Source organism: Cololabis saira, chromosome 5, assembly GCF_033807715.1.
Source record: "Cololabis saira isolate AMF1-May2022 chromosome 5, fColSai1.1, whole genome shotgun sequence".
NCBI lineage: Eukaryota > Metazoa > Chordata > Actinopteri > Beloniformes > Belonidae > Cololabis > Cololabis saira.
This window is the reverse complement of record NC_084591.1, coordinates 775,201-802,786: the sequence shown is the minus strand read 5'-3', so window position 1 is coordinate 802,786 and position 27,586 is coordinate 775,201. Positions and strand designations below refer to the sequence as shown.

Here is a 27,586-nt window from a genome sequence, read left to right as displayed (position 1 = left end):
AATGAATGAATGACAGAGCTCCAGAAACTCCTCCCACCTGGTGGATGTAGTGGACGCAGCTTTCCTTCTCGTAGTATTCTCTCAGGGAGTCGTGGTGGTGGAACTTCCTGTTAGAGACGGAGACGTTAGAGACGTTAGAGACGTTAGAGACGTTAGAGGATCAGAGACGTTAGAGACGTTAGAGACAGAGACGTTAGAGACAGAGACGTTAGAGACGTTAGAGACGTTAGAGACAGAGACGTTAGAGACGTTAGAGACGTTAGAGACGTTAGAGACAGAGACGTTAGAGACAGAGACGTTAGAGACGTTAGAGACGTTAGAGACGTTAGAGACGTTAGAGACGTTAGAGACGTTAGAGACAGAGACGTTAGAGACAGAGACGTTAGAGACGTTAGAGACGTTAGAGACAGAGACGTTAGAGACGTTAGAGACGTTAGAGACGTTAGAGACAGAGACGTTAGAGACGTTAGAGACAGAGACGTTAGAGACAGAGACGTTAGAGACGTTAGAGACAGAGACGTTAGAGACGTTAGAGACAGAGACGTTAGAGACAGAGACGTTAGAGACGTTAGAGACAGAGACGTTAGAGACAGAGACGTTAGAGACGTTAGAGACGTTAGAGACGTTAGAGACAGAGACGTTAGAGACGTTAGAGACGTTAGAGACGTTAGAGACAGAGACGTTAGAGACAGAGACGTTAGAGACGTTAGAGACGTTAGAGACGTTAGAGACGTTAGAGACGTTAGAGACGTTAGAGACGTTAGAGACGTTAGAGACAGAGACGTTAGAGACGTTAGAGACGTTAGAGACGTTAGAGACAGAGACGTTAGAGACGTTAGAGACAGAGACGTTAGAGACGTTAGAGACGTTAGAGACGTTAGAGACAGAGACGTTAGAGACGTTAGAGACAGAGACGTTAGAGACAGAGACGTTAGAGACGTTAGAGACGTTAGAGACGTTAGAGACAGAGACGTTAGAGACGTTAGAGACAGAGACGTTAGAGACGTTAGAGACGTTAGAGACGTTAGAGACAGAGACGTTAGAGACGTTAGAGACAGAGACGTTAGAGACGTTAGAGACGTTAGAGACGTTAGAGACAGAGACGTTAGAGACGTTAGAGACGTTAGAGACAGAGACGTTAGAGACGTTAGAGACGTTAGAGACGTTAGAGACAGAGACGTTAGAGACGTTAGAGACGTTAGAGACAGAGACGTTAGAGACATTAGAGACGTTAGAGACGTTAGAGACGTTAGAGACAGAGACGTTAGAGACGTTAGAGACGTTAGAGACAGAGACGTTAGAGACGTTAGAGACGTTAGAGACGTTAGAGACGTTAGAGACGTTAGAGACGTTAGAGACGTTAGAGACGTTAGAGACGTTAGAGACGTTAGAGACGTTAGAGACATTAGAGACGTTAGAGACGTTAGAGACGTTAGAGACATTAGAGACATTAGAGACGTTAGAGACGTTAGAGACGTTAGAGACGTTAGAGACGTTAGAGACAGAGACGTTAGAGACGTTAGAGACAGAGACGTTAGAGACGTTAGAGACAGAGACGTTAGAGACAGAGACGTTAGAGACGTTAGAGACGTTAGAGACGTTAGAGACAGAGACGTTAGAGACGTTAGAGACAGAGACGTTAGAGACGTTAGAGACGTTAGAGACGTTAGAGACGTTAGAGACGTTAGAGACGTTAGAGACGTTAGAGACGTTAGAGACGTTAGAGACGTTAGAGACGTTAGAGACAGAGACGTTAGAGACAGAGACGTTAGAGACGTTAGAGACGTTAGAGACGTTAGAGACAGAGACGTTAGAGACGTTAGAGACAGAGACGTTAGAGACGTTAGAGACGTTAGAGACGTTAGAGACGTTAGAGACGTTAGAGACGTTAGAGACGTTAGAGACGTTAGAGACGTTAGAGACGTTAGAGACGTTAGAGACAGAGACGTTAGAGACAGAGACGTTAGAGACGTTAGAGACGTTAGAGACGTTAGAGACGTTAGAGACGTTAGAGACGTTAGAGACAGAGACGTTAGAGACGTTAGAGACAGAGACGTTAGAGACGTTAGAGACAGAGACGTTAGAGACAGAGACGTTAGAGACAGAGACGTTAGAGACAGAGACGTTAGAGACGTTAGAGACGTTAGAGACAGAGACGTTAGAGACGTTAGAGACGTTAGAGACGTTAGAGACGTTAGAGACAGAGACGTTAGAGACGTTAGAGACAGAGACGTTAGAGACGTTAGAGACAGAGACGTTAGAGACGTTAGAGACGTTAGAGACAGAGACGTTAGAGACAGAGACGTTAGAGACGTTAGAGACAGAGACGTTAGAGACGTTAGAGACGTTAGAGACGTTAGAGACATTAGAGACGTTAGAGACGTTAGAGACGTTAGAGACGTTAGAGACAGAGACGTTAGAGACGTTAGAGACGTTAGAGACGTTAGAGACAGAGACGTTAGAGACAGAGACGTTAGAGACAGAGACGTTAGAGACGTTAGAGACGTTAGAGACGTTAGAGACAGAGACGTTAGAGACAGAGACGTTAGAGACGTTAGAGACGTTAGAGACGTTAGAGACGTTAGAGACGTTAGAGACGTTAGAGACGTTAGAGACGTTAGAGACGTTAGAGACAGAGACGTTAGAGACAGAGACGTTAGAGACGTTAGAGACAGAGACGTTAGAGGATCAGAGACGTTAGAGACAGAGACGTTAGAGACAGAGACGTTAGAGACAGAGACGTTAGAGACGTTAGAGACGTTAGAGACGTTAGAGACGTTAGAGACGTTAGAGACAGAGACGTTAGAGACAGAGACGTTAGAGACGTTAGAGACAGAGACGTTAGAGACAGAGACGTTAGAGACGTTAGAGACAGAGACGTTAGAGACGTTAGAGACGTTAGAGACAGAGACGTTAGAGACAGAGACGTTAGAGACAGAGACGTTAGAGACGTTAGAGACGTTAGAGACGTTAGAGACGTTAGAGACGTTAGAGACGTTAGAGACAGAGACGTTAGAGACGTTAGAGACGTTAGAGACGTTAGAGACGTTAGAGACGTTAGAGACAGAGACGTTAGAGACAGAGACGTTAGAGACGTTAGAGACAGAGACGTTAGAGACGTTAGAGACGTTAGAGACGTTAGAGACGTTAGAGACATTAGAGACGTTAGAGACGTTAGAGACATTAGTGACGTTAGAGACGTTAGAGACAGAGACGTTAGAGACGTTAGAGACAGAGACGTTAGAGACGTTAGAGACAGAGACGTTAGAGACGTTAGAGACGTTAGAGACATTAGAGACGTTAGAGACGTTAGAGACGTTAGAGACGTTAGAGACATTAGAGACATTAGAGACGTTAGAGACGTTAGAGACAGAGACGTTAGAGACGTTAGAGACAGAGACGTTAGAGACGTTAGAGACAGAGACGTTAGAGACGTTAGAGACGTTAGAGACGTTAGAGACAGAGACGTTAGAGACGTTAGAGACAGAGACGTTAGAGACGTTAGAGACGTTAGAGACGTTAGAGACAGAGACGTTAGAGACGTTAGAGACAGAGACGTTAGAGACGTTAGAGACAGAGACGTTAGAGACGTTAGAGACGTTAGAGACGTTAGAGACGTTAGAGACGTTAGAGACGTTAGAGACGTTAGAGACGTTAGAGACGTTAGAGACGTTAGAGACGTTAGAGACGTTAGAGACATTAGAGACATTAGAGACGTTAGAGACGTTAGAGACATTAGAGACAGAGACGTTAGAGACGTTAGAGACGTTAGAGACGTTAGAGACAGAGACGTTAGAGACAGAGACGTTAGAGACGTTAGAGACGTTAGAGACAGAGACGTTAGAGACGTTAGAGACAGAGACGTTAGAGACGTTAGAGACAGAGACGTTAGAGACGTTAGAGACAGAGACGTTAGAGACGTTAGAGACAGAGACGTTAGAGACGTTAGAGACGTTAGAGACGTTAGAGACGTTAGAGACAGAGACGTTAGAGACGTTAGAGACGTTAGAGACAGAGACGTTAGAGACAGAGACGTTAGAGACAGAGACGTTAGAGACAGAGACGTTAGAGACGTTAGAGACGTTAGAGACGTTAGAGACAGAGACGTTAGAGACGTTAGAGACGTTAGAGACGTTAGAGACGTTAGAGACGTTAGAGACAGAGACGTTAGAGACAGAGACGTTAGAGACGTTAGAGACAGAGACGTTAGAGACGTTAGAGACAGAGACGTTAGAGACAGAGACGTTAGAGACGTTAGAGACGTTAGAGACGTTAGAGACGTTAGAGACATTAGAGACGTTAGAGACGTTAGAGACAGAGACGTTAGAGACAGAGACGTTAGAGACGTTAGAGACAGAGACGTTAGAGACGTTAGAGACAGAGACGTTAGAGACGTTAGAGACAGAGACGTTAGAGACGTTAGAGACGTTAGAGACATTAGAGACGTTAGAGACGTTAGAGACGTTAGAGACGTTAGAGACATTAGAGACATTAGAGACGTTAGAGACGTTAGAGACAGAGACGTTAGAGACGTTAGAGACAGAGACGTTAGAGACGTTAGAGACAGAGACGTTAGAGACGTTAGAGACGTTAGAGACGTTAGAGACAGAGACGTTAGAGACGTTAGAGACAGAGACGTTAGAGACGTTAGAGACAGAGACGTTAGAGACGTTAGAGACGTTAGAGACGTTAGAGACGTTAGAGACGTTAGAGACGTTAGAGACGTTAGAGACAGAGACGTTAGAGACGTTAGAGACGTTAGAGACAGAGACGTTAGAGACGTTAGAGACGTTAGAGACGTTAGAGACGTTAGAGACGTTAGAGACGTTAGAGACGTTAGAGACATTAGAGACATTAGAGACGTTAGAGACGTTAGAGACGTTAGAGACGTTAGAGACGTTAGAGACAGAGACGTTAGAGACAGAGACGTTAGAGACGTTAGAGACGTTAGAGACAGAGACGTTAGAGACGTTAGAGACAGAGACGTTAGAGACGTTAGAGACAGAGACGTTAGAGACGTTAGAGACAGAGACGTTAGAGACGTTAGAGACGTTAGAGACGTTAGAGACGTTAGAGACGTTAGAGACGTTAGAGACAGAGACGTTAGAGACAGAGACGTTAGAGACGTTAGAGACGTTAGAGACAGAGACGTTAGAGACGTTAGAGACGTTAGAGACAGAGACGTTAGAGACGTTAGAGACGTTAGAGACATTAGAGACGTTAGAGACAGAGACGTTAGAGACAGAGACGTTAGAGACGTTAGAGACGTTAGAGACAGAGACGTTAGAGACGTTAGAGACGTTAGAGACGTTAGAGACGTTAGAGACGTTAGAGACGTTAGAGACGTTAGAGACGTTAGAGACAGAGACGTTAGAGACGTTAGAGACAGAGACGTTAGAGACGTTAGAGACGTTAGAGACGTTAGAGACGTTAGAGACAGAGACGTTAGAGACGTTAGAGACGTTAGAGACAGAGACGTTAGAGACGTTAGAGACGTTAGAGACGTTAGAGACAGAGACGTTAGAGACAGAGACGTTAGAGACGTTAGAGACGTTAGAGACGTTAGAGACAGAGACGTTAGAGACGTTAGAGACAGAGACGTTAGAGACAGAGACGTTAGAGACGTTAGAGACGTTAGAGACGTTAGAGACAGAGACGTTAGAGACGTTAGAGACGTTAGAGACAGAGACGTTAGAGACATTAGAGACGTTAGAGACGTTAGAGACAGAGACGTTAGAGACGTTAGAGACGTTAGAGACGTTAGAGACGTTAGAGACAGAGACGTTAGAGACGTTAGAGACGTTAGAGACGTTAGAGACGTTAGAGACGTTAGAGACGTTAGAGACAGAGACGTTAGAGACGTTAGAGACGTTAGAGACGTTAGAGACGTTAGAGACGTTAGAGACAGAGACGTTAGAGACGTTAGAGACGTTAGAGACGTTAGAGACGTTAGAGACGTTAGAGGATCAGAGACGTTAGAGACGTTAGAGACAGAGACGTTAGAGACGTTAGAGACGTTAGAGACGTTAGAGACAGAGACGTTAGAGACAGAGACGTTAGAGACGTTAGAGACAGAGACGTTAGAGACGTTAGAGACGTTAGAGACGTTAGAGACAGAGACGTTAGAGACGTTAGAGGATCAGAGACGTTAGAGACAGAGACGTTAGAGACGTTAGAGACGTTAGAGACAGAGACGTTAGAGACGTTAGAGACAGAGACGTTAGAGACGTTAGAGACGTTAGAGACGTTAGAGACAGAGACGTTAGAGACGTTAGAGACAGAGACGTTAGAGACGTTAGAGACGTTAGAGACGTTAGAGACGTTAGAGACAGAGACGTTAGAGACGTTAGAGACAGAGACGTTAGAGACGTTAGAGACGTTAGAGACGTTAGAGACAGAGACGTTAGAGACGTTAGAGACGTTAGAGACGTTAGAGACGTTAGAGACGTTAGAGACAGAGACGTTAGAGACGTTAGAGACGTTAGAGACGTTAGAGACGTTAGAGACAGAGACGTTAGAGACGTTAGAGACGTTAGAGACGTTAGAGACGTTAGAGACGTTAGAGACGTTAGAGACAGAGACGTTAGAGACGTTAGAGACAGAGACGTTAGAGACAGAGACGTTAGAGACAGAGACGTTAGAGACGTTAGAGACGTTAGAGACGTTAGAGACAGAGACGTTAGAGACGTTAGAGACAGAGACGTTAGAGACAGAGACGTTAGAGACGTTAGAGACGTTAGAGACGTTAGAGACAGAGACGTTAGAGACGTTAGAGACGTTAGAGACGTTAGAGACGTTAGAGACGTTAGAGACAGAGACGTTAGAGACAGAGACGTTAGAGACAGAGACGTTAGAGACGTTAGAGACGTTAGAGACATTAGAGACGTTAGAGACAGAGACGTTAGAGACAGAGACGTTAGAGACAGAGACGTTAGAGACGTTAGAGACGTTAGAGACGTTAGAGACGTTAGAGACGTTAGAGACGTTAGAGACAGAGACGTTAGAGACAGAGACGTTAGAGACAGAGACGTTAGAGACGTTAGAGACGTTAGAGACAGAGACGTTAGAGACGTTAGAGACGTTAGAGACAGAGACGTTAGAGACGTTAGAGACGTTAGAGACAGAGACGTTAGAGACGTTAGAGACGTTAGAGACGTTAGAGGATCAGAGACGTTAGAGACGTTAGAGACAGAGACGTTAGAGACGTTAGAGACGTTAGAGACGTTAGAGACGTTAGAGACAGAGACGTTAGAGACAGAGACGTTAGAGACGTTAGAGACAGAGACGTTAGAGACGTTAGAGACGTTAGAGACGTTAGAGACAGAGACGTTAGAGACGTTAGAGGATCAGAGACGTTAGAGGATCAGAGACGTTAGAGACGTTAGAGACAGAGACGTTAGAGACGTTAGAGACGTTAGAGACGTTAGAGACGTTAGAGACGTTAGAGACGTTAGAGACGTTAGAGACGTTAGAGACAGAGACGTTAGAGACGTTAGAGACAGAGACGTTAGAGACAGAGACGTTAGAGACGTTAGAGACGTTAGAGACGTTAGAGACGTTAGAGACAGAGACGTTAGAGACGTTAGAGACAGAGACGTTAGAGACGTTAGAGACGTTAGAGACGTTAGAGACAGAGACGTTAGAGACGTTAGAGACGTTAGAGACGTTAGAGACGTTAGAGACGTTAGAGACAGAGACGTTAGAGACGTTAGAGACGTTAGAGACGTTAGAGACAGAGACGTTAGAGACGTTAGAGACGTTAGAGACGTTAGAGACGTTAGAGACGTTAGAGACGTTAGAGACGTTAGAGACGTTAGAGACAGAGACGTTAGAGACGTTAGAGACAGAGACGTTAGAGACAGAGACGTTAGAGACAGAGACGTTAGAGACATTAGAGACGTTAGAGACGTTAGAGACAGAGACGTTAGAGACGTTAGAGACGTTAGAGACGTTAGAGACAGAGACGTTAGAGACAGAGACGTTAGAGACGTTAGAGACGTTAGAGACGTTAGAGACGTTAGAGACAGAGACGTTAGAGACGTTAGAGACGTTAGAGACAGAGACGTTAGAGACGTTAGAGACGTTAGAGACAGAGACGTTAGAGACGTTAGAGACGTTAGAGACGTTAGAGACGTTAGAGACAGAGACGTTAGAGACGTTAGAGACGTTAGAGACAGAGACGTTAGAGACGTTAGAGACGTTAGAGACGTTAGAGACGTTAGAGACAGAGACGTTAGAGACGTTAGAGACATTAGAGACGTTAGAGACGTTAGAGACAGAGACGTTAGAGACGTTAGAGACAGAGACGTTAGAGACGTTAGAGACGTTAGAGACATTAGAGACGTTAGAGACAGAGACGTTAGAGACGTTAGAGACGTTAGAGACGTTAGAGACGTTAGAGACGTTAGAGACGTTAGAGACAGAGACGTTAGAGACGTTAGAGACGTTAGAGACGTTAGAGACAGAGACGTTAGAGACGTTAGAGACAGAGACGTTAGAGACAGAGACGTTAGAGACGTTAGAGACGTTAGAGACAGAGACGTTAGAGACGTTAGAGACGTTAGAGACAGAGACGTTAGAGACAGAGACGTTAGAGACAGAGACGTTAGAGACGTTAGAGACGTTAGAGACGTTAGAGACGTTAGAGACAGAGACGTTAGAGACAGAGACGTTAGAGACGTTAGAGACGTTAGAGACAGAGACGTTAGAGACGTTAGAGACGTTAGAGACATTAGAGACGTTAGAGACGTTAGAGACAGAGACGTTAGAGACGTTAGAGACGTTAGAGACGTTAGAGACGTTAGAGACGTTAGAGACGTTAGAGACAGAGACGTTAGAGACGTTAGAGACGTTAGAGACGTTAGAGACGTTAGAGACAGAGACGTTAGAGACAGAGACGTTAGAGACGTTAGAGACGTTAGAGACGTTAGAGACGTTAGAGACGTTAGAGACGTTAGAGACAGAGACGTTAGAGACGTTAGAGACGTTAGAGACGTTAGAGACGTTAGAGACGTTAGAGACATTAGAGACGTTAGAGACGTTAGAGACATTAGAGACGTTAGAGACGTTAGAGACGTTAGAGACGTTAGAGACAGAGACGTTAGAGACAGAGACGTTAGAGACGTTAGAGACAGAGACGTTAGAGACGTTAGAGACGTTAGAGACGTTAGAGACGTTAGAGACATTAGAGACGTTAGAGACGTTAGAGACATTAGAGACGTTAGAGACAGAGACGTTAGAGACGTTAGAGACAGAGACGTTAGAGACAGAGACGTTAGAGACGTTAGAGACAGAGACGTTAGAGACGTTAGAGACAGAGACGTTAGAGACGTTAGAGACGTTAGAGACAGAGACGTTAGAGACGTTAGAGACGTTAGAGACAGAGACGTTAGAGACGTTAGAGACAGAGACGTTAGAGACAGAGACGTTAGAGACGTTAGAGACGTTAGAGACATTAGAGACGTTAGAGACGTTAGAGACGTTAGAGACGTTAGAGACATTAGAGACATTAGAGACGTTAGAGACGTTAGAGACAGAGACGTTAGAGACGTTAGAGACAGAGACCTTAGAGACGTTAGAGACGTTAGAGACATTAGAGACGTTAGAGACGTTAGAGACGTTAGAGACGTTAGAGACGTTAGAGACGTTAGAGACGTTAGAGACGTTAGAGACGTTAGAGACATTAGAGACGTTAGAGACGTTAGAGACATTAGAGACATTAGAGACATTAGAGACGTTAGAGACGTTAGAGACGTTAGAGACGTTAGAGACATTAGAGACGTTAGAGACGTTAGAGACATTAGAGACGTTAGAGACGTTAGAGACATTAGAGACGTTAGAGACATTAGAGACGTTAGAGACGTTAGAGACAGAGACGTTAGAGACGTTAGAGACGTTAGAGACAGAGACGTTAGAGACGTTAGAGACATTAGAGACGTTAGAGACATTAGAGACGTTAGAGACGTTAGAGACAGAGACGTTAGAGACGTTAGAGACGTTAGAGACAGAGACGTTAGAGACGTTAGAGACAGAGACGTTAGAGACAGAGACGTTAGAGACGTTAGAGACGTTAGAGACATTAGAGACGTTAGAGACGTTAGAGACGTTAGAGACATTAGAGACGTTAGAGACGTTAGAGACAGAGACGTTAGAGACGTTAGAGACAGAGACCTTAGAGACGTTAGAGACGTTAGAGACATTAGAGACGTTAGAGACGTTAGAGACATTAGAGACATTAGAGACGTTAGAGACGTTAGAGACAGAGACGTTAGAGACGTTAGAGACAGAGACCTTAGAGACGTTAGAGACGTTAGAGACATTAGAGACGTTAGAGACGTTAGAGACGTTAGAGACGTTAGAGACGTTAGAGACGTTAGAGACGTTAGAGACGTTAGAGACGTTAGAGACATTAGAGACGTTAGAGACGTTAGAGACATTAGAGACGTTAGAGACGTTAGAGACGTTAGAGACGTTAGAGACAGAGACGTTAGAGACAGAGACGTTAGAGACGTTAGAGACAGAGACGTTAGAGACGTTAGAGACGTTAGAGACATTAGAGACGTTAGAGACGTTAGAGACAGAGACGTTAGAGACGTTAGAGACAGAGACGTTAGAGACGTTAGAGACAGAGACGTTAGAGACGTTAGAGACAGAGACGTTAGAGACGTTAGAGACGTTAGAGACGTTAGAGACGTTAGAGACGTTAGAGACAGAGACGTTAGAGACAGAGACGTTAGAGACAGAGACGTTAGAGACGTTAGAGACGTTAGAGACAGAGACGTTAGAGACGTTAGAGACGTTAGAGACAGAGACGTTAGAGACGTTAGAGACGTTAGAGACATTAGAGACGTTAGAGACGTTAGAGACAGAGACGTTAGAGACAGAGACGTTAGAGACGTTAGAGACAGAGACGTTAGAGACGTTAGAGACGTTAGAGACGTTAGAGACGTTAGAGACGTTAGAGACGTTAGAGACGTTAGAGACGTTAGAGACAGAGACGTTAGAGACGTTAGAGACAGAGACGTTAGAGACGTTAGAGACGTTAGAGACGTTAGAGACGTTAGAGACAGAGACGTTAGAGACGTTAGAGACGTTAGAGACGTTAGAGACAGAGACGTTAGAGACGTTAGAGACGTTAGAGACGTTAGAGACGTTAGAGACAGAGACGTTAGAGACGTTAGAGACGTTAGAGACGTTAGAGACAGAGACGTTAGAGACGTTAGAGACAGAGACGTTAGAGACAGAGACGTTAGAGACAGAGACGTTAGAGACGTTAGAGACGTTAGAGACGTTAGAGACAGAGACGTTAGAGACGTTAGAGACAGAGACGTTAGAGACGTTAGAGACGTTAGAGACGTTAGAGACAGAGACGTTAGAGACATTAGAGACGTTAGAGACGTTAGAGACAGAGACGTTAGAGACGTTAGAGACGTTAGAGACAGAGACGTTAGAGACATTAGAGACGTTAGAGACAGAGACGTTAGAGACGTTAGAGACGTTAGAGACAGAGACGTTAGAGACGTTAGAGACGTTAGAGACGTTAGAGACGTTAGAGACAGAGACGTTAGAGACGTTAGAGACAGAGACGTTAGAGACGTTAGAGACGTTAGAGACGTTAGAGACGTTAGAGACGTTAGAGACAGAGACGTTAGAGACGTTAGAGACGTTAGAGACGTTAGAGACGTTAGAGACAGAGACGTTAGAGACGTTAGAGACAGAGACGTTAGAGACGTTAGAGACGTTAGAGACGTTAGAGACGTTAGAGACGTTAGAGACAGAGACGTTAGAGACGTTAGAGACGTTAGAGACGTTAGAGGATCAGAGACGTTAGAGACGTTAGAGACAGAGACGTTAGAGACAGAGACGTTAGAGACAGAGACGTTAGAGACGTTAGAGACAGAGACGTTAGAGACGTTAGAGACGTTAGAGACGTTAGAGACAGAGACGTTAGAGACGTTAGAGACAGAGACGTTAGAGACAGAGACGTTAGAGACGTTAGAGACGTTAGAGACGTTAGAGACGTTAGAGACAGAGACGTTAGAGACGTTAGAGACGTTAGAGACAGAGACGTTAGAGACGTTAGAGACGTTAGAGACGTTAGAGACAGAGACGTTAGAGACGTTAGAGACGTTAGAGACGTTAGAGACAGAGACGTTAGAGACGTTAGAGACAGAGACGTTAGAGACGTTAGAGACAGAGACGTTAGAGACGTTAGAGACGTTAGAGACAGAGACGTTAGAGACGTTAGAGACAGAGACGTTAGAGACAGAGACGTTAGAGACAGAGACGTTAGAGACGTTAGAGACAGAGACGTTAGAGACAGAGACGTTAGAGACAGAGACGTTAGAGACGTTAGAGACGTTAGAGACGTTAGAGACGTTAGAGACGTTAGAGACGTTAGAGACAGAGACGTTAGAGACGTTAGAGACGTTAGAGACGTTAGAGACGTTAGAGACAGAGACGTTAGAGACGTTAGAGACAGAGACGTTAGAGACGTTAGAGACAGAGACGTTAGAGACGTTAGAGACGTTAGAGACAGAGACGTTAGAGACGTTAGAGACGTTAGAGACAGAGACGTTAGAGACGTTAGAGACGTTAGAGACGTTAGAGACGTTAGAGACAGAGACGTTAGAGACGTTAGAGACAGAGACGTTAGAGACGTTAGAGACGTTAGAGACAGAGACGTTAGAGACGTTAGAGACGTTAGAGACAGAGACGTTAGAGACGTTAGAGACGTTAGAGACGTTAGAGACAGAGACGTTAGAGACAGAGACGTTAGAGACGTTAGAGACAGAGACGTTAGAGACGTTAGAGACGTTAGAGACGTTAGAGACAGAGACGTTAGAGACAGAGACGTTAGAGACGTTAGAGACAGAGACGTTAGAGACAGAGACGTTAGAGACGTTAGAGACAGAGACGTTAGAGACAGAGACGTTAGAGACGTTAGAGACAGAGACGTTAGAGGACCAGAGACGTTAGAGACGTTAGAGACAGAGACGTTAGAGACGTTAGAGACGTTAGAGACAGAGACGTTAGAGACGTTAGAGACAGAGACGTTAGAGACAGAGACGTTAGAGACGTTAGAGACAGAGACGTTAGAGGATCAGAGACGTTAGAGACGTTAGAGACGTTAGAGACGTTAGAGGATCAGAGACGTTAGAGACGTTAGAGACGTTAGAGACAGAGACGTTAGAGACGTTAGAGACAGAGACGTTAGAGGACCAGAGACGTTAGAGACGTTAGAGACAGAGACGTTAGAGGATCAGAGACGTTAGAGACGTTAGAGACGTTAGAGACAGAGACGTTAGAGACGTTAGAGACAGAGACGTTAGAGACAGAGACGTTAGAGACGTTAGAGACAGAGACGTTAGAGGACCAGAGACGTTAGAGACGTTAGAGACAGAGACGTTAGAGGATCAGAGACGTTAGAGACGTTAGAGACAGAGACGTTAGAGACGTTAGAGACGTTAGAGACAGAGACGTTAGAGACGTTAGAGACAGAGACGTTAGAGACAGAGACGTTAGAGACGTTAGAGACAGAGACGTTAGAGACGTTAGAGGATCAGAGACGTTAGAGACGTTAGAGGATCAGAGACGTTAGAGACGTTAGAGACGTTAGAGACGTTAGAGACGTTAGAGACGTTAGAGGATCAGAGACGTTAGAGACGTTAGAGACGTTAGAGGATCAGAGACGTTAGAGACGTTAGAGACGTTAGAGGATCAGAGACGTTAGAGACGTTAGAGGATCAGAGACGTTAGAGACGTTAGAGACGTTAGAGACGTTAGAGACGTTAGAGACGTTAGAGGATCAGAGACGTTAGAGACGTTAGAGACGTTAGAGACGTTAGAGACGTTAGAGGATCAGAGACGTTAGAGACGTTAGAGACGTTAGAGGATCAGAGACGTTAGAGACGTTAGAGACGTTAGAGGATCAGAGTTCTGGTGGAACTTCCTGTTAGAGACACAGACGTTAGAGCAGTGGATCTGAAGACGTAATGAACAGAATAATGAACACAACAGAACTCCCAGGAGGACGAGCCCTCACCTCTCTCTCTCTCTCTCTCTCTCTCCCTCTCTCTCTCACCTCATCACTTGATCGTCCACCTCTCTCTCTCTCTCTCACCTCATCACTTGATCGTCCACCTCTCTCTCTCTCTCTCACCTCATCACTTGATCGTCCCTCTCTCTCACCTCATCACTTGATCGTCCACCTCTCTCTCTCTCTCTCACCTCATCACTTGATCGTCCCTCTCTCTCACCTCATCACTTGATCGTCCCCCTCTCTCTCACCTCATCACTTGATCGTCCACCTGGGTCAGGGACGTGAGCAGGTGCAGCTGCTTCATGTCGGAGTCGTCCACGCTGCTGGAGGAAAAACTGGAGAAACTGCTCCTAAAATCGGGATTAAGAAGAGATTAAACCAGATTAAACCAGATTAAACCAGATTAAACCAGAGATTAAACCAGATTAAACCAGATTAAACCAGAGAATAAACCAGATTAAACCAGATTAAACCAGATATTAAACCAGATTAAACCAGATTAAACCAGAGAATAAACCAGATTAAACCAGATTAAACCAGATTAAACCAGAGATTAAACCAGAGAATAAACCAGATTAAACCAGATTAAACCAGATATTAAACCAGAGATTAAACCAGATTAAACCAGATATTAAACCAGATTAAACCAGATTAAACCAGAGATTAAACCAGATTAATCCAGAGAATAAACCAGATTAAACCAGATATTAAACCAGATTAAACCAGATTAAACCAGATTAAACCAGATTAAACCAGATTAAACCAGAGATTAAACCAGATTAAACCAGATTAAACCAGAGAATAAACCAGATTAAACCAGATTAAACCAGATATTAAACCAGATTAAACCAGATTAAACCAGAGAATAAACCAGATTAAACCAGATTAAACCAGATTAAACCAGAGATTAAACCAGAGAATAAACCAGATTAAACCAGATTAAACCAGATATTAAACCAGAGATTAAACCAGATTAAACCAGATATTAAACCAGAATAAACCAGATTAAACCAGATTAAACCAGATATTAAACCAGATTAAACCAGATTAAACCAGATTAAACCAGATTAAACCAGAGATTAAACCAGATTAAACCAGATTAAACCAGATATTAAACCAGATTAAACCAGATTAAACCAGAGATTAAACCAGATTAAACCAGATTAAACCAGATTAAACCAGATTAAACCAGAGATTAAACCAGATTAATCCAGAGAATAAACCAGATTAAACCAGATATTAAACCAGATTAAACCAGATTAAACCAGATTAAACCAGATTAAACCAGATATTAAACCAGATTAAACCAGATTAAACCAGAGAATAAACCAGATTAAACCAGATATTAAACCAGATTAAACCAGATTAAACCAGATTAATCCAGAGAATAAACCAGATTAAACCAGATATTAAACCAGATTAAACCAGATTAAACCAGATATTAAACCAGATTAAACCAGATTAAACCAGAGAATAAACCAGATTAAACCAGATTAAACCAGATTAAACCAGAGATTAAACCAGAGAATAAACCAGATTAAACCAGATTAAACCAGATTAAACCAGAGATTAAACCAGATTAATCCAGAGAATAAACCAGATTAAACCAGATATTAAACCAGATTAAACCAGATTAAACCAGATTAAACCAGATTAAACCAGATTAAACCAGAGATTAAACCAGATTAATCCAGAGAATAAACCAGATTAAACCAGATATTAAACCAGATTAAACCAGATTAAACCAGATTAAACCAGATTAAACCAGATTAAACCAGAGATTAAACCAGATTAAACCAGATTAAACCAGATTAAACCAGATTAAACCAGAGATTAAACCAGATTAAACCAGATTAAACCAGATATTAAACCAGATTAAACCAGATTAAACCAGAGATTAAACCAGATTAAACCAGATTAAACCAGATTAAACCAGATTAAACCAGATATTAAACCAGATTAAACCAGATTAAACCAGATTAAACCAGATTAAAACAGATATTAAACCAGATTAAACCAGATTAAACCAGATTAAACCAGATTAAAACAGAGATTAAACCAGATTAAAACAGAGATTAAACCAGATTAAACCAGATTAAACCAGATTAATCCAGAGAATAAACCAGATTAAACCAGATATTAAACCAGATTAAACCAGATTAAACCAGATTAAACCAGATTAAACCAGATATTAAACCAGATTAAACCAGATTAAACCAGAGATTAAACCAGAGAATAAACCAGATTAAACCAGATTAAACCAGATTAAACCAGAGATTAAACCAGAGATTAAACCAGATTAAACCAGATTAAACCAGATATTAAACCAGATTAAACCAGATTAAACCAGAGATTAAACCAGATTAATCCAGAGAATAAACCAGATTAAACCAGATATTAAACCAGATTAAACCAGATTAAACCAGATTAAACCAGATTAAACCAGAGATTAAACCAGATTAAACCAGATTAAACCAGATATTAAACCAGATTAAACCAGATTAAACCAGAGATTAAACCAGATTAAACCAGATTAAACCAGATTAAACCAGATTAAACCAGATTAAACCAGATTAAACCAGAGATTAAACCAGATTAATCCAGAGAATAAACCAGATTAAACCAGATATTAAACCAGATTAAACCAGATTAAACCAGATTAAACCAGATTAAACCAGATTAAACCAGATATTAAACCAGATTAAACCAGATTAAACCAGAGATTAAACCAGATTAATCCAGAGAATAAACCAGATTAAACCAGATATTAAACCAGATTAAACCAGATTAAACCAGATTAAACCAGATTAAACCAGATTAAACCAGATTAAACCAGATTAAACCAGAGATTAAACCAGATTAAACCAGATTAAACCAGATTAAACCAGATTAAACCAGAGATTAAACCAGATTAAACCAGATTAAACCAGATATTAAACCAGATTAAACCAGATTAAACCAGAGATTAAACCAGATTAAACCAGATTAAACCAGATTAAACCAGATTAAACCAGATATTAAACCAGATTAAACCAGATTAAACCAGATTAAACCAGATTAAAACAGATATTAAACCAGATTAAACCAGATTAAACCAGATTAAACCAGATTAAAACAGAGATTAAACCAGATTAAAACAGAGATTAAACCAGATTAAAACAGATATTAAACCAGATTAAACCAGATTAAACCAGATTAAAACAGAGATTAAACCAGATTAAACCAGATTAAACCAGATTAAACCAGAGATTAAACCAGATTAAAACAGAGATTAAACCAGATTAAACCAGATTAAACCAGATATTAAACCAGATTAAACCAGATTAAACCAGAGATTAAACCAGATTAAACCAGATTAAACCAGAGATTAAACCAGATTAAAACAGATATTAAACCAGAATAAACCAGAGATTAAACCAGATTAAACCAGATTAAACCAGATTAAACCAGATTAAAACAGAGATTAAACCAGATTAAACCAGAGAATAAACCAGATTAAAACAGAGATTAAACCAGATTAAACCAGATTAAACCAGATTAAACCAGATTAAAACAGAGATTAAACCAGATTAAACCAGATTAAACCAGAGATTAAACCAGATTAAACCAGAGAATAAACCAGAGAATAAACCAGAGAATAAACCAGAGATTAAACCAGATTAAACCAGAGATTAAACCAGATTAAACCAGAGAATAAACCAGAGATTAAACCAGATTAAAAGAGATTAAACCAGATTAAACCAGAGAATAAACCAGATTAAACCAGATTAAACCAGAGATTAAACCAGAGATTAAACCAGAGATTAAACCAGAGAATAAACCAGAGAATAAACCAGAGAATAAACCAGATTAAACCAGAGATTAAACCAGAGATTAAACCAGAGAATAAACCAGAGATTAAACCAGAGATTAAACCAGAGAATAAACCAGAGATTCCATTCAGGTGTAGCTGACGGTGTTCCTCCACCTGTGTTGGTCAGTAACTAAAGGTGTAACTGTAACTGTAACTGTAACAGTAACTGTAACTGTAACTGTAACTGTAGCTGTAGCTGTAACTGTAGCTGTAGCTGTAACTGTAACTGTAACTGTAGCTGTAACTGTAACTAACTCCACCTGTAACTGTAAATGTAACTGTAGCTGTAATGTAACTGTAACAGTAACAGTAACTGTAATGTAACAGTAACTGTAACTGTAACTAAGTGTAACTGTAACTAACCTGTGTTGGTCAGTAACTAAAGGTGTAACTGTAACTGTAACTGTAACTAACCTGTGTTTCAGGATCAGCTTCTTCATGTTATTTGTAACTGTAACAGTAACTGTAACTGTAACTGTAATGTAACTGTAACTGTAACTAACCTGTGTTGGTCAGTAACTAAAGGTGTAACTGTAACTGTAACTAACCTGTGCTTCAGGATCAGCTTCTTCATGTTATTTGTAACAGTAACTGTAACTGTAACTGTAACTGTAACGTAACTGTAACTGTAACTGTAACTAACCTGTGCTTCAGGATCAGCTTCTTCATGTTATTCGCCAGGATAAAGTTGTAGAATCTCCGACACTGATCCCACTGGAGGAACGTCTCCTGGGCCCTGGACAGAACCAGAACCAGAACCGGGTCAGGACCAGAACCAGAACCGGGAAATGTCCTTGATTCTCCAAACAGTCATATCAGCTCTGCACCTGTTGTTTAATGTAACTGTGAGAGAGGCGATACCTCCTCCGCGAGAAAGGTATAAAGACGCGAGAGCCGGAAGTCCGGATTCAGAGTCTGCTGCGGGTTTGTGCGCGACGCCCAGCTAGGGTTTCTGGACGCTCTGCTTTTGGACTGTCGGCTCTCCAGTCCTTCTGTGTCGAGGTAAGAGTTTAGGCCAAGCCTTGTGTAATTGTCTGTTGCTCTGTTATTTGCGGGGGATAACTTGACACAGAGTTATCCTAGCAAAGGGCAGTTGTGTGTGAGTCTTTTTGTGTGCACTGCTTTTAATAAATGTATTGATATCTTATAGCAAAAGCGAGTGTGTCTGATTCATTTTTGCACAGCCGACCGCTCCAGAGCCTAAAGTGAGATTTCTCCCAAAACACCCACCTGAGGGCGCTGTAGCCCTGGCAGACGCTGACGCAGCACAGCACCCGGGCCTGGTTGGCCCGGTTCTCCCCCAGGAACTTGCAGACGATGTTTCCCCCCAGACTGAAGCCCACCAGAACCAGCAGGGTTCTGGGGAAGACCCGCTTCACCTGGACCACCAGGGCCTCCAGCTCCCACGTGCAGCCTGAAACATGGAGGTTAGAGGTCAGAGGTCAGCCTGGACACAGAGGGAGGAGGTCAGGGGTCAGTCAGGGGTCAGGGGTTAGAGGTCAGTCAGAGGTCACGTCAGACCAGGACCACCAATTTTTGCGACGAGAAGTCAGGGGGTAAGGGAGCCCTCCTGGCCCGATGGGACATTTTTTGCTGGATACGCAATGGATTCCTATAAATATTGGAAACCGTTGTGTTTGGTGATTCTGTCTGTCGAGGACGTTGAAGACGCTTCATAATTGGATTTATGATAGCAGGATTTCTTGAACAGAATCGCATGCTGGTGGCGTCTTTGAGCTCATTAACAAGATTGATAACAACCTGGAGAAGTTGGAAGCTCAGCATGGCGGGAATTGATCACAAATTCATCTGATTGGACTCTCCATTGATGAACCAGAGACAGACGGAAAATTACTGAGGCTGTCTGTTTTCAATATAATTGTTGATTCTATAATCTGACCTTGACAGGGCGGTTTGGCCGATCGCTCTGGTCACAATCTCCCTGGTGGAATGTAAACAAGGTGACTCTGCCCCCACTAACCCTCCCCTCTCAGGAACATCTGTGGACCTGGATCAGAACTGACCGAGCCGTCTGATAACATCAAGGACATTGGCTGAGGAGCAGCTTTGGGCGGGGGTTCACGGATGGACTCATCACGCACACACACACACACACACACACACACACACACACACACACACACACACACTCACACTCACACTCACACTCACACTCACACTCACACTCACACTCACACACACACACACACACACACACACACACACACACACACACACACTCACACACACACACACACACACACACACACACACACACACACACACACACACACACACACACTCACACTCACACTCACACTCACTGATGACCACACCACATGTGTTTTTTTGCACCTTGACACTAGGTATTAATACACAGTGTGAAGATCCTTTTTCCCTCCTCCTCCATCCCAGTGTCATCCTTCCTCTAAAAATGGCGTCCGTATTAATGGAGCCATCGGTGTGAACCGGAGTCAAGTTCTCTCGTCTGATTTATGTCTGACCTGGCAATAAAGCTTTTTCTGATTCTGATTCTGCATAAAGTTGAGATTTTTCAACTTCAAATTGACGTGCTGCTCCGGCTGCTTCTCCACGCGAGCTTTCATAGAAAATGAACGGCAGCCGGAGCTGCCTATGACGCCGGTGACGCTTTCAGTGTGAATGCAGGGCGACCAGGGTCCCCAACCAGGACCAGGGTCCTGGTTGGGGACCAGGGTCCTGGTTGGGGACCTGGACCCTGGTCCTGGTTGGGGTCCCTGGTCCTGGTTGGGGACCAGGGTCCTGGTTCTGGTCCTGGATAAAGCCGGGGATCCCCACCGTAGGTGAACATGCGCGGGGAGGTGAGCTCCGTGTCGGGCAGCGCCCCCAGGTGGTTGAGGACGGCGCAGCGGTAGCCCCGCCGTTGGGAGTAATCCACAAAGGTCCGGATGTAGTTCTTCTCGCTGTGGTTACCGATCCCAGGGCAGATCACCATGGTAACGTCCGCTAACAAAACACACACAGGAAACAGTAAGAACAGCAGAACTCGGGGGGTCTGGGTCTCCCAGGGCTTCATTAAAGCTGCTACAAGTGTTTGTGCCCAACAAGCAGTTCAGGTGATTCAAACTTTAAAGCAAGAAAGAAAGGATGCAATGATTTGTAAAACTGTTGAACCATGAACCATGAACCCAACATCTGGACCAGAATCTGGACCCAGCAGGTCCTGCATCCTCCAGCAGGACTAAGCTGCACCAGATGCTGCATCTACAGGAGGTCAGCTCCTGGACCGGTGTCTCCCACTGGACACATCTCGAGCATACTTTCTATTAATAATATTAATAAGAACTAGAAAATTTCAGGAAATTTTGATATGGGTTAGTACGGAAGAATAAATAAATAAGCCTGAGCAATAATAAGCGCACGAGGCACTCAGCTATGGAGGAGTGCCACGTGGCGTAGCCGTGGCACTAACTAGAACATTTCGGGAAATTTTGATATGGGCATGCCCTACTGCCCATTCGTCCCCTCTCGCTGCTTTGGTTTAGGGCTGTAGTGGTTGTGTTCGGGGTGTTTCTATGTCAGTTTGAGGTGTTTACGGTTGTATTGCATTCATGGGGCGCGCTTTTTCGCGTCTAGCGTCGCCACGGCAACGCTTTTGACTGAGAAAAGTAATGCACAACGTAGCAGAATCGAGACGCACATTTTGATGTATAACACACCTGGGTGCACGTTACGGTTCGGGCGGCATTAACGGACAAGGAAAAGTAATGGACAATAATAAAAACAACACTAGACACAAAATTCCCTGGAAATTTTGAAGTGCCACGGGACTACTGCCGGATGACTGCGATTTTGATGACATTTCCTATATCAAACCATTCAAAAATTATTGCAGAAAATAGGAACTATCACATATCGGCCAATCAGAATAAGGGGCGGGGCCAGTTTGAACCAATGAAGGTCAAGGACTCAATACCGAGTCCAACGACACCACCCATGAGTGTCTATGTCAAACCATTCAAAAGTTATCGGAATATCACATATCAACCAATCAGAAGAAGGGGCGGGGCTAATTTGTATATATAATATACAAATGTATATATTTATATATACAATAATAATATATATATATATATATATATATATATATATATATATATATATATATATACATACCATGAACCGGTTCCCAGCAGGACTGGGGATCGTCTAAGGTCAAAAGGTCAGGGTTCAGATTTCTCCATTTTCCAGGTTAAAGTATATGAAGTCTGTACTGACTGGGTCATGTGACCAGTTCTGGCTGAATGAGTCAGCAGCTGAGCTCTGGTTGCCCCGGCAACAAGAACCTCGGCTTCAGGAACATTCCGGGTTGGCTGTGAGAAAACCCCAGATTTTGACATGTGACAAGTTCTCAAATAATTCCGATTTGTGAGAAAACCGTAGCTCGTAGCAGAAAAACAAAGACATCGTGAGAGACACAGAACCCGGCAGATTCTGACAATCTTAATTTTATTCAGATATTCCTTAAAATGTGTTAGTAACGGCAGTGCGAAAACAAAGTGAGATTTTTTTGAAGAAAACTTTTGATTACATTACAGTCAATGGAGACCGAGGCAGGAATTTGCGTGGCTGTTAGCCCCCCGGTTTAAATTTGTGCATACCCCGCCTGTCAAAGTCACATTTTATGAATCCCAACATCTATGTCTACATTCTGACCAAAAATTATCTGTCCAGCATTCACGGTTTGGCCGTGAGATTGAGTTACAAATAAAAAATCTGACAAAAAAGTGATTTCTAGTCCTCGCCTGAGGGCTCATATCTTGAAAAGTGTACATTTTAGGAAAAAACTGTTTTAGGTTTGGAGAGAGAAGAGAGGTTTTCCTCCGTTTTGAAGTTTGAATGACATTTCTACGTGCAAGTATGAGAAAGTTACGTGACTCAGAAAAAAGGTGAATTTTGGCTTTTTTTTAACCTCCTTCCATCCACAGTGTGAAATTCCGCACCACACACATACATGGGAAAATCTCCCCATTAGTTTGGAAATTTGGAAATGTTTTTGCACTTTGTGCAAAAACTATTTGTGCCATCGCTCTGAAAATTCACAGGACTGTAGTTAAATTCAGGGCCTACAACTTTCTAAATTGGTTCAGAATTTTCCGAGTAACCGTGTGCGAGTGGTGAGGCCCCAAAGTTCTCCCAATGCGTTCCGGATGGTCCAAAAGTGCACGTTTTTGCACGTTGCGCAATTTCAACAGTTTCAACATTTGACAGGTTTTTCTAGGTTCTATTGTGAATTAAATTGCAGGTTTGTGAGTTTTTCCAATCATTGCATTCTGTTGCCGTGTTAGCGCCCCCCCGGTGCCGGGCCTGTCCCCCCTACCTCCGGTGCTGTGCTCCCTCAGCGCGTCGAAGGTGTCGTAACTGGCCGTGGCTCCGTCCGGCATGGAGAGGAAGGTCCGAGCTCCGCGGGGCGTCGGCGTGCTGACCCGGCCCATTTTACCATACAGCAGCGTCTGGAAGTGGCCGCTCTTCCCCCAGAGCAGCGGAGGAACGTACCTGAGGAGAAACACGGGTCAACCACCGATACCTGGACCAGTACCTGGACCAGTTCTAGAAACCACCAATACCTGGACCAGTTCTACAGACCAAGGCACTCCTTCTCCAATCTCTAGGTAGTGTAAACTTTAGTGTGTCAGAGTCGCTCCTGTGGTTTCTTGTGCTGGCCCCCCCTTCTCCTCCCTTTTCTCTCTTTTGTCCATGTTGCAGCATCCTTTGCCGGACACCGGAACCTGCAGTGTGGGAGTGAGGGGGGCAGGGTAACGGCCCCTTTTGGGCGGGGGAGAATGTTCGTCCCTCAAGACTCCTCTCCCTGGCCCTGCCCCTTCTCAACCTTTCCCCGACCCTGCACCCCAACCTGGGACTTGCTGATTGGGCCGGAGCTTCGGGAGCTGCGTGCTGGCCTGCGGTCCCCACCCCTGGTCATCCCGTTGCTGGCCCCCCCTTCTCCTCCCTTTTCTCTCTTTTGTCCTGCAGGTGGCCGTGGGTGGCTTGTAGCTTGCATTACGGAGCACAAGTCTTTTCCTGACCCTGCACCCCAACCTGGGACTTGCTGATTGGGCCGGAGCTTCGGGAGCTGCGTGCTGGCCTGCGGTCCCCACCCCCGGTCATCCCGTTGCTGCTTCCACCTGCCTGCTGTGCTGTTGACGTCCCTGACCCACCAGTCTGGCCCTCGGCAGGAGGGTCCCCCCTGATGAGCCTGGTCCTGCTCAAGGTTTCTTCCTCCTAAAGGGGAGTTTTTCCTTGCCACTGTTTGGCTTAAGGTTTTTCTCCCACTAGGGGAGTTTTTACCTGCCATTGTTTATGTAATAACTGCTCGGGGGTCATGTTCTGGGTATGGGTCTCTGGAAAGCGTCTAGAGACAACTCTGTTGTATTAGACGCTATATAAATAAAATTGAATTGAATTGAATTGAATTAGCGTAGCTATGGAGGAGGAGTGCCACGTGGCGTAGCCGTGGCACTAACTAGAAAATTTTAGGAAATTTTGATATGGGCATGTGTTCGGGGTGGTCATGTTTGAAGTGTTTACGTTTGGATTTCATTAATTCCTGTGTAATAATTAGCATGATAAGGCTGTAGAGTCCACCGATACCTGGACCAGTTCTAGAGACCACCGATACCTGGACCAGGTGCTGATAAAATAAAGCTCCTCCAGGAAATATATAAAACTTGCTCATTTCGTTCTACAGTTCACAATATTATTAAACCGTTCACTTAGTATGGAGGGATTTTAGCGTTTAAAGTTAAATCAACGTTGTCCATGAGAGACATCTCTGGACCTTCACCAGGACGTGAGGAGTACCACAAGGTAGGGCTGGGCGATATATCGAGATTTTAATATATATGGATATGTTTTCAAACGCGATATGGTACGAGACATTTTTTTTTTTACATTTTTTTTATGATTTTGATCTAGCTTATTTTGTGACAAATTGACTTGAATGTTTTATTTGAGATTGTCACAAATGTTTTGTTATTTGCACAACTGTCAACCTCAGTGAAAAGTCTGCCTGTTACTGTCTACATTGTATTAATTACAGTGTATTTTAATTTAATTGTTATGCAGGAAAGGGATATTTGTTTTATTTTATTCAAGAAGCATTTTTATTCTATATATGCAGGCCGTTTATTTTTATTTCATTTGTTTTATACATGTTGATATCGTGCAGACCTCTGTTAATAAAGGAACCTGTGTGACATTTGGCACGAGGCTTTGTATTAAAACTGACTGTTTTTTTAAGAAATGAAGCTAACAGAGATGCTAACAGAGATGCTAACAGAGAAGCTAGCAGATATGCTAACAGAGATGCTAACAGAGATGCTAACAGAGATGCTAACAGAGATGCTAACAGAGATGCTAACAGAGATGCTAACAGAGATGCTAACATAGATGCTAACAGAGATGCTAACAGAGATGCTATGCTATAATGCTTTGGGGGAAACCCCAATTATGGCACAGAAAAAATATGGATATATATCGAGTATCAACATTCAGCAAGAAAATATCCAGATATGACTTTTGGTCCATATCACCCAGTCCTAGGTCAGCAGGAGCAGAACTTCTCTAGATAAACTCACTCTTGGGTCAGCAGGAGCAGAACTTCTCTAGATAAACTCACTCTTGGGTCAGCAGCGGGCAGAACTTTAACTCACTCTTGGGTCAGAACTCTCTAGATAAACTCACTCTTGGGTCAGAACTCACTCTTGGGTCAGAACTCACTCTTGGGTCAGCAGCGAGCAGAACTTCTCTAGATAAACTCACTCTTGGGTCAGAACTCACTCTTGGGTCAGCAGGAGCAGAACTTTAACTCACTCTTGGGTCAGCAGGAGCAGAACTTTAACTCACTCTTGGGTCAGCAGGAGCAGAACTTTAACTCACTCTTGGGTCAGCAGGAGCAGAACTTTAACTCACTCTTGGGTCAGAACTCACTCTTGGGTCAGCAGCGGGCAGGACTTCTACAGATAAACTCACTCTTGGGTCAGCAGGGAGCAGAACTTTTACAGATAAACTCACTCTTGGGTCAGCAGGGAGCAGAACTTTTACAGATAAACTCACTCTTGGGTCAGCAGGGAGCAGAACTTTTACAGATAAACTCACTCTTGGGTCAGCAGGGAGCAGAACTTTTACAGATTAACTCACTCTTGGGTCAGCAGGGAGCAGGACTTTAACTCACTCTTGTGTCAGCAGCGGGCAGGACTTGAGCAGAACTTTAACTCACTCTTGTGTCAGCAGCGGGCAGGACTTTTACAGATAAACTCACTCTTGGGTCAGCAGCGGGCAGGACTTCTACAGATAAACTCACTCTTGGGTCAGCAGCGGGCAGGACTTCTACAGATAAACTCACTCTTGGGTCAGCAGGGAGCAGAACTTTTACAGATAAACTCACTCTTGGGTCAGCAGGGAGCAGAACTTTTACAGATAAACTCACTCTTGGGTCAGCAGGGAGCAGAACTTTTACAGATTAACTCACTCTTGGGTCAGCAGGGAGCAGGACTTTAACTCACTCTTGTGTCAGCAGCGGGCAGGACTTGAGCAGAACTTTAACTCACTCTTGTGTCAGCAGCGGGCAGGACTTTTACAGATAAACTCACTCTTGGGTCAGCAGCGGGCAGGACTTCTAAAATATTACAGATAAACTCACTCTTGGGTCAGCAGCGGGCAGGACTTGAGCAGGTACTGGCTCAGCGCCGTGTCCCGGTAGAAAACGTCCGGCGGAGCGGCCGGACTCTTCAGGTTCAGGTAGCGGACGATGAGGTAGAGGAACGTCGCCACGGCGGCTAGCTTCACGCCGTCAGACACCGCCGGCAGCTGGTGGACCGAGGAGGGGACGTCCCCGTCCTCCATGAACGCCATCGTCCCCGATCAGACGATCTGAGGACACAGTTCAGGACACACCGGAACTTAGGTACGTCTAAGAGTCTTTCTGAGGACACGGTTCAGGATCTGAGGACACGGATCAGACGATCTGAGAGACAGGACACACACACCGGGACTTTAGTATGTCTAAGAGTCTTTGAGCAGATACTTTTTAAACTAATTAACTGATTTTGTTTATACACGAATCCAGCAGAAACCGGAAGTCGAGCGGCCGCCATTACTGCGGTGGCGGCTCCGCTCCTGCACTCCCATGGATCTATTATATTACATATAATAGATTACAGGGAGCGGACATTATATATGTCCGCTCCCTGTAATCTATTATATTACATATAAACCGGTAATAGATTATAGGGAGCGGACATTATATATGTCCGCTCCCTATAATCTATTATATTACATATACGGTAATAGATTATAGTCTTACAGCGATTACAGTCTCTCTTAATGTATTTGTATCATCGGAAAACTCCTGTCCCGTCGCTGCATTTGTTTTGATAGTGAATGAAGACGGGACGGACTTTCAAAACTACTTTTCTGTTTCACCAAGTGAACAGACGGAACGTAAAAAAAAAGATGTTAAACTGCTGGAAAGGAACTGGAATTTACCGGGAACCTTAAACAAGGAAGCCAGGGAGCGGTTTATGGAGAAAATAATGATTATTAACGGTCTGGATCCATATGAAATCCCTACTGAAGAACGGAACTCCTCGTCGGAGCTGCACTCTGTAGAAGGATTTACTGCCGCAGTTCTGCAGAACCACCGTCTTACTACC

At 43.8% G+C, this 27,586-nt stretch overlaps 1 protein-coding gene across 4 annotated transcripts in view; it reads right to left on the bottom strand.

The window, feature by feature from the left end:
• LOC133443629 (monoacylglycerol lipase ABHD2-like) overlaps nucleotides 1-26,803 on the bottom strand; it is a 35,664-nt gene extending 8,861 nt beyond the window's left edge. The window contains exons 1-7 of one of the 4 annotated variants that reach the window (XM_061720710.1): nucleotides 26,575-26,803; nucleotides 23,254-23,429; nucleotides 20,712-20,879; nucleotides 19,125-19,308; nucleotides 18,538-18,630; nucleotides 14,290-14,391; nucleotides 38-107 (exon numbers count right to left, since the gene is read on the bottom strand). In XM_061720710.1, coding sequence (XP_061576694.1) covers nucleotides 38-107; nucleotides 14,290-14,391; nucleotides 18,538-18,630; nucleotides 19,125-19,308; nucleotides 20,712-20,879; nucleotides 23,254-23,429; nucleotides 26,575-26,786 — 1,005 coding nt within the window. In that variant the 5' untranslated portion in view covers nucleotides 26,787-26,803. Of the gene's footprint in view, nucleotides 1-37; nucleotides 108-14,289; nucleotides 14,392-18,537; nucleotides 18,631-19,124; nucleotides 19,309-20,711; nucleotides 20,880-23,253; nucleotides 23,430-25,510; nucleotides 25,519-25,551; nucleotides 25,563-25,862; nucleotides 25,881-26,574 lie in introns of those variants that run through there. The other 3 variants (XM_061720712.1, XM_061720713.1, XM_061720711.1) reach the window with 3 other exon arrangements.
• Nucleotides 26,804-27,586: the final 783 nt, after the last annotated feature.